The 14,079-nt window shown below is 49.2% G+C and overlaps 2 protein-coding genes across 5 annotated transcripts in view; one reads left to right on the forward strand and one right to left on the reverse strand.

Moving 5' to 3' along the window:
• The window catches only part of MAP3K14 (mitogen-activated protein kinase kinase kinase 14), a 33,463-nt gene extending 28,920 nt beyond the window's left edge, over positions 1 to 4,543 (forward strand). Inside the window, exon 16 of the mRNA XM_006278589.4 lies at positions 40 to 4,543. Within this exon, the coding sequence (XP_006278651.1) occupies positions 40 to 204 (165 nt within the window). The 3' untranslated portion in view covers positions 205 to 4,543. The remainder of the gene's footprint in view (positions 1 to 39) is intronic.
• A 2,354-nt stretch (positions 4,544 to 6,897) lies between these two features.
• The window catches only part of FMNL1 (formin like 1), a 63,958-nt gene continuing 56,776 nt past the window's right edge, over positions 6,898 to 14,079 (reverse strand). For all 4 annotated transcript variants that reach the window (XM_059726897.1, XM_014596283.3, XM_006278588.4 and 1 more), the window contains 3 exons: positions 11,081 to 11,179; positions 10,505 to 10,628; positions 6,898 to 8,907 (listed from right to left, as the gene is read on the reverse strand). In XM_059726897.1, coding sequence (XP_059582880.1) covers positions 8,804 to 8,907; positions 10,505 to 10,628; positions 11,081 to 11,179 — 327 coding nt within the window. In that variant the 3' untranslated portion in view covers positions 6,898 to 8,803. The remainder of the gene's footprint in view (positions 8,908 to 10,504; positions 10,629 to 11,080; positions 11,180 to 14,079) is intronic.

Here is a 14,079-nt window from a genome sequence, read left to right on the forward strand (position 1 = left end):
TCTACTAGATGCCACTTAGCTTTTTGTTCTGGTTCACAGATCCCAGCCTCCGCTTTCAGCCTTGTTACAAAGGAGGGACAGCCTGTTCACTATGACATGGAAGTCCCAGATTCTGGTATCGAGCTACAGTGTACCCTCGCCCCTGACTGCAGCTTCAGTTGGACCTGGAGAGTCAAGCATGGTCAGCTGGAGAACAGGCCATAAGGCTTCTGGCTTTGGAATTTGTTACCTCAAAGTATGGAACAGCAGAAACCCACAACTTCCTCTGTTAATTCACCAAGTGTCAAGATTTGTGTTTTCTACTGAAATAGGATGGGAGTGTTGTTGCTTCTTGCTCTAGTGCCTTGGCTTCTTGCTATCTGTCCACATCCTGTCTCTAGACGCATACTGTACTTATAGTGTGATCTCTAGAGCTGGGGAATCACTCTTGCTTTAAGTATGTTTATAATTGAGATTGGAAACACAGAAGTTCCTGACTGATTTTCAGAGGAATAGGATTGTGTTTTCCAGGAAAACGCCAGTGGTTCAGGAACTTCCTAGAGGAAGAAAGCTGTGGTCATGTATGTGGTGGTAGAGGTGCTATCCAGTGATGGATAAACTCCTTGCTGCCTGAGGCCTAGAGCAGAGGAGAATCTTGGATGCTGTAGCTGGCTGGGCTGGTGCAAAAGTAGAATTGTCAGACCCTTCGCAGCAGATTCTTTCAAGGCTGTTTTGACAAGAGTAAAGGGTTTGTGTCCCTTCCCAAAAGAGCTTTCCTTTTCTGATCTCAATAACTTCTGCTTCATTGCCTCTGATCCACATGCTAACATTTAGTGTTATCTTGTCCTTCCATCATTATAAGCAGCAGATGTCGGGAAAATGCGTAATGGTCTAGAGCAGTGGTGCTTGAGCTTTTGGCCCCATGGGCCAACTGAGTGGTGCAAGGCTGAATTAGGCCTTGTGCTGTCTCCACTTGTCCCCATGTGCCCAGATTGGGCCTCATGCGTTGGTTGGCCTTTGTGCACTGGGATCAAGCTCTTGTGGCCTGTGTCACCCCTGCCTGGCCCTGCGTGCTGGGATCAGGACCTGGTGGCCTGTGCCACCCCCACCCAGCCACACGTATGGGATCAGACCCTGGGGCCTAGCACTGCCCCTGCACAGTCCTGTGATCAGGTGCCCAATCTAGCATGCAGGGCCCGGGGCTCCCCATGGGACTGGAAATTTAGCAGCAGGAGAACAGTGCCAACAGTGCCCTGGTGCTGCCAAGTTTTCAGACCTGCGGGGAGCCCCGTGGGCTGGATGGCACGGCGCTGGGGGTTGAGTACTTCTAGTTTAGTACATTAAGTTGAAACCAGGGTGTCTTGAGATCCTTTTAAGTGTTGCCATTGGGTGCTGAACAGTATTAACACTTGAATGGGCAAACACCTACACATGATTTAACAAGAAGTGCAAAGTGCTGCACCTAAGGAGGAAAAATGTCCAGCACACCTACTGCCTAGGAGATGACCTGCTCAGCAGCACAGAAGTGGAAAGGGGTCTTGGAATCCTAGCGGACTCCAAGATGAACATGAGTCGTCGGTGTGACGAAGTCATCAGCAAAACTAACTGCACTTTATCATGCATCAGCAGATGCATGACAAACAGAACCAAGGAGGTGATACTTTCCCTCTATCGGGCACTGGTCAGATCGCAGTTGGAATACTGTGTCCAGTTTTGGGCGCCACACTTTAGGAGGGATGTGGATAACCTGGCAAGGGTCCAGAAAAGGGCCACGCATATGGTTAAGGGCTTGCAGGCCAAGCCCTACGAAGAGAGACTAGAGAACCTGGACCTCTTTAGCCTCCGCAAGAGAAGGTTGAGAGGCGACCTTGTGGCTGCCTATAAATTGATCATGGGGGCGCAGAAGGGAATTCGTGAGGCTCTACTCACCAAGGCACCCCGGGGTGGTTACAAGAAATAATGGCTACAAGCTAGCAGAGAGCAGATTTAGACTGGACATTAGGAAGAACTTCTTCACAGTTCGAGTGGCCAAGATCTGGAATGGGCTCCCAAGGGAGGTAGTGCTCTCCCCTACCCTGGGGGTCTTCAAGAGGAGGTTGGATAGGTATCTGGCTGGGGTCATCTGAACCCAGCACTCTTTCCTGCCTTTGCAGGGGGTCGGACTCGATGATCTATTGAGGTCCCTTCCGACCCTAACATCTATGAATCTATGATTCACAAGATAAACTCAGAAATGTCAAATAGGAATCCACAGTCTGCCCTGCTGTGGGTTTTTTGAGTTCTTTGTACTGTAAGAATTGCTTTATTATTTTTCTGTAGTCAAAAAGTGTGTGATGGCTAGGAGATGATATTTTCTAAGGGGTGCCTTGAGTCTAATGCATTGGAGAGCCACTGGTTTAGTGGCTGAAGTTGGAGGCTTGGGAGACTAGCAATAGCCCCCTTCTACCAATAGGTGAACAGAGGTATGGGTAGTGATATGACTTGCCCAAGATTGCACTGAGTCCATGGCAGATCCAGGAACAGAACACATTTTCTCCAAGCGCAGTGTCTTGCCTCTGCAACTAAACTGCAAGTGAACCCAGTCTGGGGACCACTTCTAAGCCTAGATGGACTAGAGGACAATTTTGCTCTGCCTTTGGTAGAAGATTTACCTCCCTTAAGCATTTTTCCCCCCTCTGATAGTCCCTAAAATGGTCAGGTGTTTGCTGTACTATGCAGCCAGATAGCTGAGTTGAGAAAACCTCGGTTACTCAGACAGGCCGGACTTAAATCATACCAAAGTATGTACTTAAGGCAGCCAAGGCACTTCTGGGGTGTACTCATAACCAACTGTATGCAGAAAAAAGGGGATAATTTTAACATAACTTTGGTTTTTCAGTTCCTGCTTTCAAGTGTCATGACAATGAAACCTTTAATACTATTAAAACAAAAGCCATGCGAGTTTACTTGGATATAATGGGCACAGAATTGTACTGCTACCTTCTGGGAGCAAAAGGCTGAATTGGTATTGCTGGGATTGGAACTTCTTTTGTCAAGTCCAACCTAGTGTCTCCCTGAAGCAAACATAATAGGGAAGCTTCCTTAACCCTTTTCCTGATGGGTATTAGGGATGTGAAAGGTTAAACAGTTAAATGGTTATGCTATAATTGTATTTTATATTGTTAATGCATTATAGTTAACTTTTAACAGTTAACATATTTTTTTAAGCATGGCTTGTGTTTGCTAGGGTGGAGTTGAGGGTCATAGTGTGCTGGTGCGATTTTACCCTCAACTTAACCCCATAGGTATGTGTTATTGGTTAACTGATACAATTAGAAGAGTTTAAATGGCTGTTTTTTAAAATGATATTAACATCCATAGTGGGTAGGCGTATCTTCTTGCCATTCACCATGAAAAACCTGGCACAGTAATCGACAGCTGTTGGGGGTATGTTGGTATGAAGGAACAATTGACTTCTCCTTCCAAAGGCTCATTGATAAAAGGCTGAGAAGCTCTTTAAGAGGAGAGAATGTGTACTTAAGCATTACCAAGTAACTATTGCTTTTTTTGTTCTTAATCTGTCAATGTTAGAATCAAATTCTACTAATCAGTGAAGCCAAATGCAGCATCCCTTAGTGCCTGCAAAGCTTGCACTTTTAGTTATAGCATTAATACCAGCATCTGCACCTAGCTATTTGAATGAGTAAAAGGAATGAACCCTTTTGTGATTCCAGGGCATAATTATTGGGTAGTAGGATGCACTCTGCTACCAGCATTAGCCAGTATCTACCCCATTTATGTCATTTCAAATCATCTTTATGGCTTATGGCGATTTGAGAGGCTGACATCTTCCAGATGGTGGTCTGTTGTTTGGGTGCCACTTGTCAGCTGAACAGCCTTGGAATCAGCCATTTCTGTTCTACTGGGACAATACTTCATCTGTTACCTGCAATCACTGGCCTGTTCTCATTGTCCTTGCAATGAGATTCTGCTCTGAGGTGCCATGTTTTGCACTATTGGTTGCAATGTTTCATTCTGTCTTGCTGTTCAAGCCACATAAGTCCATCTTCCTGTCCCAGGGTTGGATTGGCTGTGCAGTATGAACAAGAATCCAAAGTAGAGAGAGCGTTGTCACTGGGATTGATAGATTTGCCTGAACACACACACACAACTGGTGCTCTTTACAGTCATTCTCCCTAGTGGGGGACCATGCTTTACCAAAGGACAGCTGGAGGAGCGTAGATAACACTTGGTACCATCTCTGCCTTCCTCCTCCCCCTAAACCAGTCAGGGAAAAACAATGCCCTGCTGGCAAAGAAAGAAGCATCAGTTCAATTAGTTTGGGCTAGATAGCGCAGGTATAAGTGGTGGGCTCTTCTCTTTTCTGTAAGTGTGAACAAATTATCTTAAATGAATGACACCTTAATGATGAATTGACACTTTAAAAAACTGTGACTTTTAAAAAAAATTGCTTTGAAATGAATGTAAATTAAAAGAACAAGCTGAGGAAAGACAGCTCTTCATTGCAGTTGTTCATGGTTTAATGTTGTCTGCTGTCTCAATAAATGTCGTCGCTGTGTCTGTCTTTGAGATCCTACTGCTGGGGTTTGAGCATGGTTGCTGCAATGGTCCAAGAAATATGCAAGAAGCAAAGGTTTCTGCTTGGTGTCTTTCATTGGACCAACTGTATAATTGGTCCTTTATGTCCAAAGCTTATCAGTTGTCTCTTCCAACTCTACAGTTAGTCTGATAAAAGATACCACCTCCAAAAACCCCTCACTACTTTGAGATCCACTGAAAGCTACCCTGTTTGGGTGGAGGTGTGTCTTTTTAATGCTTCACCCTACTTCATTCCATCTCCGTGGGCGTGTTGAACAGAAAACTAGAATAAAGCTTAAGATACATATCATGAACAATGTCCTAATACCAAGGTGGAATCTAGCAGTAGATTATTCTGGCAGGCAGTAGGCCTGTGTGAAGTGGCTAGTATTCGCTTTGGATTTGGATGATTTCAGGGGACAGTGGTTCAATCTGGTGACTTGAATCACTGTCCTGATTCAATTCAGCTGAATCACTACCCCATGCTGCATGGGGGGGCTCTGCACGAGCCCCCAACCCCCCCCATGAGCGTCTCACATGAGCCAGCTCTGGCCCTTTAAGGAAAAAAAGACCCTGAAGAAACTTCAGGACTCACTGCTCATGCAGGCAGGAGATGATCCCCATGCCACATGGGGGGCTCTGCAGGAACCCCTGAAGCTGTACCAGGATCAGTGAGTCCTGGGGCTTTTCTCAACTTTTTTTTTTCTTAAAGGGCCAGAGTCCTGGCAGGCAGGGCAGCCATGGGAGTGCTGGGGGAAAGGGGGGGGGGGGTCAAGGAGGCTCATACTGGCCCCCACTGCATGGGGTGGGGGGGGGGGTCTGCGGGGATTGCCCCCCCCCCCACCTGGCAGCACCCAGTGAGCATGGGCTTTTTTTTTAGGTACGGAGCTGGGGCAGATGGGGGCAGCCATGGGGGACTGGGGGAGCTGGGAGGGTTTGGAGGAGGCTGGCAGGGTCCCCCCCCATGGTCCCCTCCCCTGCCCCTAGTACTTATCAGCTCAGAGTGGCTGCAGCTTCCTGCTGCAGCCACTGGGGACTGTCTAAATCATCAAAGCTCTCTGAATCTTTGCTGAAGATTTGGAGAGTTTTGAATTGATTCAGACCTTTAAATTGGTCCCCTGATTAGATTTGGATTTAGAGCTTTGGCCACCGAATCAGGCCGAATCTCTTCCAGAGCGAATCACCACCCAAAGCTTCGCACAGCCCTAGCAGGCAGTGGATGCAAGAACACTTGGCAATACCTTGGCAGATAGACACTTGGAACAATCCCACGGGGCAGGGAAAAGCAAGCTGAGGCTATGGAGGTCTTCTGACCCCACCTCTAAATCTGCAGCTGTCTTGGAGTTGACAAGTCTGACAACAGAACCAGTCATTTAAACTTGAGTGTATTTACCTTACCCTTAAAAAATAGCCACGAGTAGTACCAGGAAGAAGGAAAAAAACTAGTTTCCATGTGTCAGTGAGAGCAAAAAAAAAAAGGAAGAATGGTCTTTTCAGAAATACTGGATAAGATTAGGCCCAGGTTCAAACCATCTCAGTTCAAGAAAGCAACTAGGCTACAATAACCACAGTCTATATTAGGCTGCCCACTATTCAAAGGGCAACTTCCTACATTGCCCTAATTGATCTGGTCTCCTGGCTGAGATACAACTCAAAGTTCTTGTGGTTTTTCAAGCAGTAAGTGCATCTGTTCTGCTTTTGTGTTTTTAAATGCCAGAACCACTGTTACAGTTTTGGTGTCAGCAAGGGGGATCCACTACACCATGAGAAACAGGAACCTGAGGGTGACAAACAAGCTGTGTAATAAGGAAAGGAGGAACCATGCTCTTTTTTTTTCAAATGTGAAATAAAAAGGAAAATGTGCTGCTGGGTGGGGGAGTGGGGGAAGAGGAGACCTTCAGATGCCTGTTGGCCTCTTTGAAAGGCATGTTTCTGTTCGGGTTCACCCTACAAGATGAAGCTCATCTGCCAGCTGGAGCAGTGCTCCAGACTCTCCCCCACAGTGCTCTACTTTTGTTTTGAGTCTCCACTTGGCTACAATCAGGTCCAGTGAAACAGGGCCCAACCTCCATGGCCTGACAGCAAAGTACAGTTGAGAGCTTTCAACCTGCTCCCTGCTCAACCTCTCATCAGATCCTCTTCCCCCGAGGAACAGCAGTGTGTTTGCAGGGGTCAGCTTCTCTCACCTGTTTTGTTTAGTAGAGGTCTCTGTCCAAGGAGGTGGGGGGATGGCAGGCAGTGCTCTGACCGAGTCTTTCCATGTAGTGAGCTATGACTTGCTCGCCTTGTATCTCTGGTTTATGGCAGATGGATAGAAGACTCCCTCCCCCTCCAGACAGGTGTTATATCCTTTGAGTGGGTTTATTACCAGCTCTGCTTTGGATTTAACAGCCTCACAGACAAAATATAAAAATAATGTATACAAATTAGCAGTTAATGTTTCTTACAACTCTTTCTTAAAGGCATCTTTATAAGTTACACATTCATTCCCCCACCCCCCATCCCTTTTTGTGATGAGCTTGTGAGAGTGATGCCAAGCAGGTAGCAGTCTTGCCTCTTAATTACAGCAGGAAGCAAGCGCAGCTCTGGCTTACAAATAAGGCTTGCTTCACTCTAAAAGCCTGGTCTAGCACGAGAATACATGGCAGCCACAAGCCCTGGATCAGGCTGGGCAGGCAGGTGTGGGGGGTGTAATGAAGTAGTAAATGCATCATGGAAATGGCTCCTACTCTTAGCAAGCATCAGCTGTTTAATTGCAATAGTAAGTGATTAGGATTCAGACATAGCAGGGTGGCTGCAGTGCATGGGCCCTGCTAACTGGGGACATAACCCAGCTGTATGCATCAGCACCAGATGTGCCTTTCTAAGGCTTTGATACTATTGTGTGTGCTGCAGGGTGTAGATGCACATGCCTGAGCTGCAGTGAGTACTGCACAGATGTATTACTGCAACTACCTGAGTGAGGCCACCCAGGCATCCTTGGGTGCTTATAGCTTTACTGGAGTCCCATGCAAGCCTTCTGCACCTGGTCTCCTTGGTACTGGTCTGTCCTTGGATGCCCTGCAAACAGGCCACACCACTGAGCTGCTTCTGAGGTGCCATCCCAGCCATGGGGATGCAGACGGCTTAAGGTAAGTGCGACACCTTGTGGGGACACAGGGAATTGCAAATCCTTAACCCCACTGATTGTCATAGCATCTGAGCCTGTTGGGGATCAGACAAGTGCTGCTCAACTTGGACCCAATGCCCAAGTGCAGAATGCAGCTGCATCTGCATCCTGAGACCCTGCACAAACAGCAGGAGCCTCCCTCGTCACTCTCCTGCTTGCCTCTCCTTGCCTACTTATCGCAGCATAAAGAAAATTTAAAGGAAGACATATCCAGCTGCCTACACATGCCAGCCAAGAGAGTTGGTGCAGCATTTGGTGGTAGAAGCCTTGCAGTAGGCTCCAACCCTTCACCTCAGCCTAGTATTATCTGGTGGGTTCCCCCCCCTTGCCTCCTTCCCCTTCCCAGATGGCTTCTAAGCAAGGGCAGCCCAGGCTTATCTGCTTGCTGTATGGCAGGGGGAAGGAATAAGGTTGCAGGAGGAAGGGCACAGGGTCTAGCCTAGTGGCAGGGCAATCCCAGGGGAAGAAGAGATCACAGTTCAAGGAGCAGTGCAGCAGGCTGGTCCTGTACTTTGCCCCAACGCTGACTGCACAAAGGCACCAGCACACAGGGAGGCAGGAACACACCAGAGAAGAGCAGGAGCTCCCCCAATGCTCTTCCACCTGTGGCCATGGTCCAGCATGTGAGGTGAGGGGAACAGGGACAGCGACCATGGAAGGGGCAGCTATTGCTCTCAGGAGCCTCAGCCCTCTCTGCTTGTCCTGTGGACCTCTGAGCAACTGCCACGTGCACTCTACTCCTGTCCCCTGAGCCTGGAGAAGGGGAGTAGTCCAATGGCATGGTGGAGCAGGCAGCTTGGACATAGCTGCTGTATAATACCTGGAGAGTCTGCTGGGCCAGACCTGCGAAGGGTGGGTGGGCTGGGGTGCAGGGGAGGGCAGCCCCAGCTGGCACTCTGCACAGTTAAGTAGCTTAAGAAGCTGCAAGTGGTGATTTCCCCCCTACTGCAAGAGTCCTTGGTTCAGTCTGACAGGTCTGCAGAGAGGCCTGGTCCCTGGGGTCCTGCCACCTCCCGGGCAGAGGCAGTAGTGATGGTGGGCCCATGCCATGCCTGCCCACGGAGAGGCCAGGAGTGGTCACAGCGAGATGTCAGAGGTCACCTGGAGGGTCTGCCCCGAGGATCGTTTCTTGCCACTGCACCTGGTGATGTCGGCGCGCCGGTACGGGTTGTTCCGCAGACCTGTGCCCAGAGAATACATGGAGCCTGGTTGGTGCCTGCTCCAGTCCAGCACCCCCCTTAGCCCTCTGAACATGTCTCCATAGGCTGACAAAAGGAAAGTCACCTCCTGCACTGACTCATGTAACATCTGGGAAGTCCTGCTGCCTCCTAGGCTGGGGCAGAATAGGCCCAGTCCTGCTTAGCTTCAGAGCCTAGAAGATCAAAGCCCATGGGACAGGGAGGTAGTGGATGTGCCAGCAAACTGGAGGGCAAGGCAGAGAGTGAGTTTTGGAGCCTTCTCTTCTCTAACCTCATACAGAGGATAAGGACATGAGCTGCTCCGACTCCAGGTGGGCAGAGGGGCTTCAGCCTGGGAGCTGTCCATATCTTTGAGCAAAAGGGCTGCATGAAGGGTGGGGGAGCTGTCTTACCTAGCTGGTCCCACACCCAGATTACCTTGTGGCAGAGGCTATAAGGGGCTCTCCTCATTGAAGCTGGCATCGCAGAAGAGCCGGGACGAGCGCTTGCCCGTCCGGGCCGTGAAAGGAACAGTCTTCAGAACTGAGCAGTGATCCAGAGAGGCAGGAGGGGGAGAAGTAGGGGGGAGAGAGCAGAAAGAGAGAGAAAGTGCAGGAGCAGGTAGTGAACTGAGGAATAGTCAGAGACAGCGGAGTGTGCGGGGAGAGTTTGGTCTGGCCTGGGCAGTTGTTTTGTACAGGGCAAATGGCCTGAGTGTCCCTTTCCAGCTGCTCCACCCATCCAAGCATCCAGCCCTGGGTTAAGAGGTCTGCTCCACTGTGATGGGGATTTGCAGCAACCAAGAGCTGGGAAGAGGAAGCCTTCCTAAGGCCTTGGCATGCACCAGCAATTAATCCAGCTAATTGTATTGCCCCTGCCAGACAACTGGAGCACTCCTGGCCCCCTCCAACCCTTGGGACCAGAGGTGCCAAGTACATGGGGGCCTGAGGGCCATGGCCCCCCTTGGGAAGAGGGCTGTTATCTGAAATATGTAAAACTTTCCACGTGTCCATCATCTTAGGCCTCTCCCCACCACAAAAATAAAAGTCAGTGCCTATGCTTGGGACACAAGGACACAGTCAGATCCATGGCTCTGCTCTGCAGTGCAGAGCCTAGGGGGCTGAAGCCCAGGGAGACAAAGTAATAAGACAAAATACATCAGCAAGGCTGAGAACAGAGACAGCTGGATCCCAGACTCTGGCTTTACCTACTAGGCAACACCCCTTAATAATTCTGGGTGGCTCACCCCCCTTGCCATCTCTGGAATGCCTACCCTCCCTTGGTCCCCAAATGCTATACACAGGACAGGCAGCCCATGACAGACTGGGACAGTGGCTACAAGAATAAGTGAGGAAGGCAGGGAAGGGTTTGGAAAGGGGCAGGAGCATGGCCTGCGAACAAGGGGCATGTGGGACTAACAGCCATATGGCAGGCGCATCCCAAAGAAAACCCAGTAATACACCAACAGGTACCCCACACCACTCTCACCCTGACCTAGCACCCCACCCACAAGTGTCCCCTTGCTTCTGACCCACTAGGCATCTGCCTGTGGGGTCCAACTCCCACTCCACCCCCAAGTTCAGGGGTTGTCCCACCTCACCTGTAATAATGTCCTCAATGGCACCATCTTTCCCCTCATAAATGAGGGGCTCTTTCACCATCTGCCTCTTCTTCAGCTCAGCAAGCATGTCCATCTGCTGCCGCTTGGCTTTCTGGACAGGAGACTGTAGCAGCAGTAACAAGAAGGAAGTAAATGGGGGTCCCCTGTGGCATCTCAGAGAATGTGGGACATTTCCCATGGACCCAGGCATCTCAAGGATGGCACCTCCTCCTTTGAGAGATCCTCACATACTTTACAAAGCCAGCACAAAAAATGCTTCACCCACTTTTCAGATGCAGCCACCTCTGGGGTGAAACTTGCCAGTTTTCTGCCTATTCAGCAATGCTATACAACAGCTTAAGGCAGAGAGTGAAGAGGAAGCCAAAACCAAGGAATTTTAGGGAGATGCAACATGGTGTTTTGTCAGAAGGTGAAGGCAGAAGCTCTGGCTCTGGGAAAGGCACCAAAAGGGCTCTCAGACCCATAGGGGCACAGAAGCTTGGTTTCACAACCATGGGAAAGAGTAGGGTGAGGAGTTTAGTGGATGGGACGAGGGGAGGGGAGCACTGGTTGTACCTTTTGTCCTGACTGATTCTCATTGCTGGGGGGGTTGGACTCTGCTTCTTTGGCAGCTGCCTCCTGTTTCTTCCACATTTCAATGTCCTGTTCTGCTTGCTAGAGAGGAAAGAAACAGTGTGGAAGCTGGTTAGATGGGGAAGGTCTCCAACTCAGGCCCCATGGTGCCTCTTATACCAGTACACAGTGCTGATGTATTTTGGGGCATCATGTACTCAGCCTTGCTTGGGCTGCCTCCTTGGAAGCCCAACCATGCAGGGGCTTAGTAGAGGAGCTCTACAACCCCTCATTGGCACTGGGCAGGGTCACAGACCTCTGATGGGGTGGGGGTCAAAAATAGCTATGGGCACCAAAATGGCCCCACAGTATGCCAACCTTTTTATGAGCCACCTGGAAGAAGAATTCCTCAAAGACTGCACCATCAAACCCTTGCTATACTTAAGATATATCGATGGCATGGGCTTCCAAGGGTGCTCTCCCCTACCTTGGGGGTCTTTAAGACAAGGCTGGATAGGCATCTGGCTGGGGTCATCTGTCCCCAGCACTCTTTCCTGCCCAGGCAGGGGGTTGGACTCGATTATCTGTTGAGGTCTCTTCCATCCCTAGCATCAATGAATCTATGACATCTTCATCATTCGGACTAAGTTCCATCAGAAATTCAACAATCACCATCCCTCCATCTGACTGACTATGTCTTGAATACTCCAGCACCGACATCTCCTTTTTAGGCACAATGATCAGTCTCCATAATGGTAAAATACCGACCTCATTATACAACAAACCCACAGACCAACGTACATATCTCCACTGAACCAGCAATCACCCTAAACACACCAAAAAAGCTGTGTTATACAGCCAAGCCCTCAGATACCACCGAATTTGCAGTGAGGAGAACACCTGGGATTGCCACCTCACCAATCTTAAAAAGGCTTTCACCCAACGAGGACACTCCTCCAGAGAGCTAGATCGCAAGTTTGATAGAGCCACCCAGATACCAGGTGAAGAACTGCTGCAGTACAGAAGAAACCCCCCCACAAATCGCACACCGCTGGTTATGACATATCACCCCTCCCTCGAACCCATATGGAAAATCCTCAAACAACTGCAACCCATACTAGAAAGAGACCCTATTCTTAAAGAAATCTTCCCAGAACCACCCATCAGAGCCTTCAAATAAGCACCAAACCTCGCTAACCTCATCACCAGAAGCAAAATTCCTCAAGCCCAGAACACACCAAATGGATCCAGACTATGCCACGACAAGAAATGCAAAACCTGCCAACACACCTCCACCACCCCCACACTCATGACACCCCACAACAGAGCCATCAGCATTCCCAGATCTTACAGCTGCACCTCCAGAAATGTAATATACCTCATCCAATGCACCAAATGCCCTGATGGAAAATACGTAGGAGAGACCAGACAACAACTGCGCACCAGAATGAACGCACACCGGAAATCTATCAAAGACAAGAATACCCAATTACCTGTGGGGGCACACTTCTCACAAGAAAACCACTCTCTTTCCAATCTCTCAGTCCTGATCCTCAAAGGCAACTTACAAAACACTTCTCAGAGACGAGCCTATGAACTCTACTTCATCAGCCTCCTGGACACTAAAAATCATGGACTAAATATAGACATTGGATTTATGACACATTATAACCTGCCCGACAGTTGACTCCCCAGGTACCTCTCCACTATTCATCCCCCTTCTTTCCCCCGCACGCAGCCTGTCTCTCACCCACTGACTCATCAATTTACATCTTCACTGACTGCTTATCTTATATGCATACCAGCCCAGCTGCTGACTTCTTTACTTTTCATTCCATCCAGGAAGAGCTCACACCAACTGCAGAAACTTCCTCAGCCTGACGAAGGGTTTTTAAACTCCGAAAGCTTGCTTAAACATTTTTTTCCAACTATTTAAGTTGGTCTAATAAAAGATATCAGATTCACACAAAGAACCTTGTCTGCCTATGTCCTTAGACCAACACGGCTACAACCTATGCCCCTGGGGGGTCCAGGCACCTCCCTTTTTCTAGAATCATAGGAAAGTAAGGCCGGAAAGGACCCCAGGAGGGCATCTAGTCCAGCCTCCTGCTCAAGAAGGGGTCAGCCCTGTCTTAGCCATCCTAGACAAGTGTCTGTTTAACCTGCTCTTAACAACATCAGGAGCCACCCTCAGGCACAACTACCAGGCACAGGGCCTGAAACATCAAGAATGTCCTAACTTGTCACAAGTAAAGTAGCAGAATGAAGGCACTGTCAGTGTCCTGCCACTTCAAAGACAGGATGTAGTTTATTAAAATAGGCTCAAGATACCAAAGGAATTGGACTGTTCCCCACTGCTGCAGAGCAAGGCATAGCCCCCCCAGTTTGTGCCAATCATCTGACTGTGGAGTCAGATTTCTTCTTGATCCCATACGTGGTAATCAGTCTGACCCAGAGCCTCAGACCCTTTATAAGTCCAACAGTATCACTGGCACATCCCAGTCAAACTTCCCAGCCTTCACTGCAGCCAACACCAGTGCCTCTAAGGAAGGTGAAAAACCCCTAATGCCTGTAGCAAAAGGAAAGGAAAAAAATTCCTTCCTAGCCCCATGTGGCAACCAGCAAAACCAAGAAGCATGGAAAAACCAGACACCTTCCACTCTGCACTGCAACCTGGGAACTTCAAATATTACTCCATGCATCACACACCCTGACTAGAGAACCAGAACTCCCTTTCCTATTGTCCTGTGCCCTCCATAAACTTAGCTCCTGAAATTTTTTTCCATAACCAAGCCTCTGGGGCCTTTGGGCCAGACCCTGTCACAGCTCCTGGAAGGCTACATGTGTCCTGCCTGGGAAATGGGCCTCCCAAGCAGTAGCATAGGGCTGCTTGTCCTCTCTCAAGGTACCTGATTAAGTCTGCCCAGTCCACACCCATACTTTTCCAAGATAAGTGTGTGGGGGGGGAGGGCAGGGGAGGAGTCACAGCTGTCCAATACACA

The sequence above is a fragment of the Alligator mississippiensis genome, chromosome 4, assembly GCF_030867095.1.
Source record: "Alligator mississippiensis isolate rAllMis1 chromosome 4, rAllMis1, whole genome shotgun sequence".
In the NCBI taxonomy this organism is placed as follows: domain Eukaryota; kingdom Metazoa; phylum Chordata; order Crocodylia; family Alligatoridae; genus Alligator; species Alligator mississippiensis.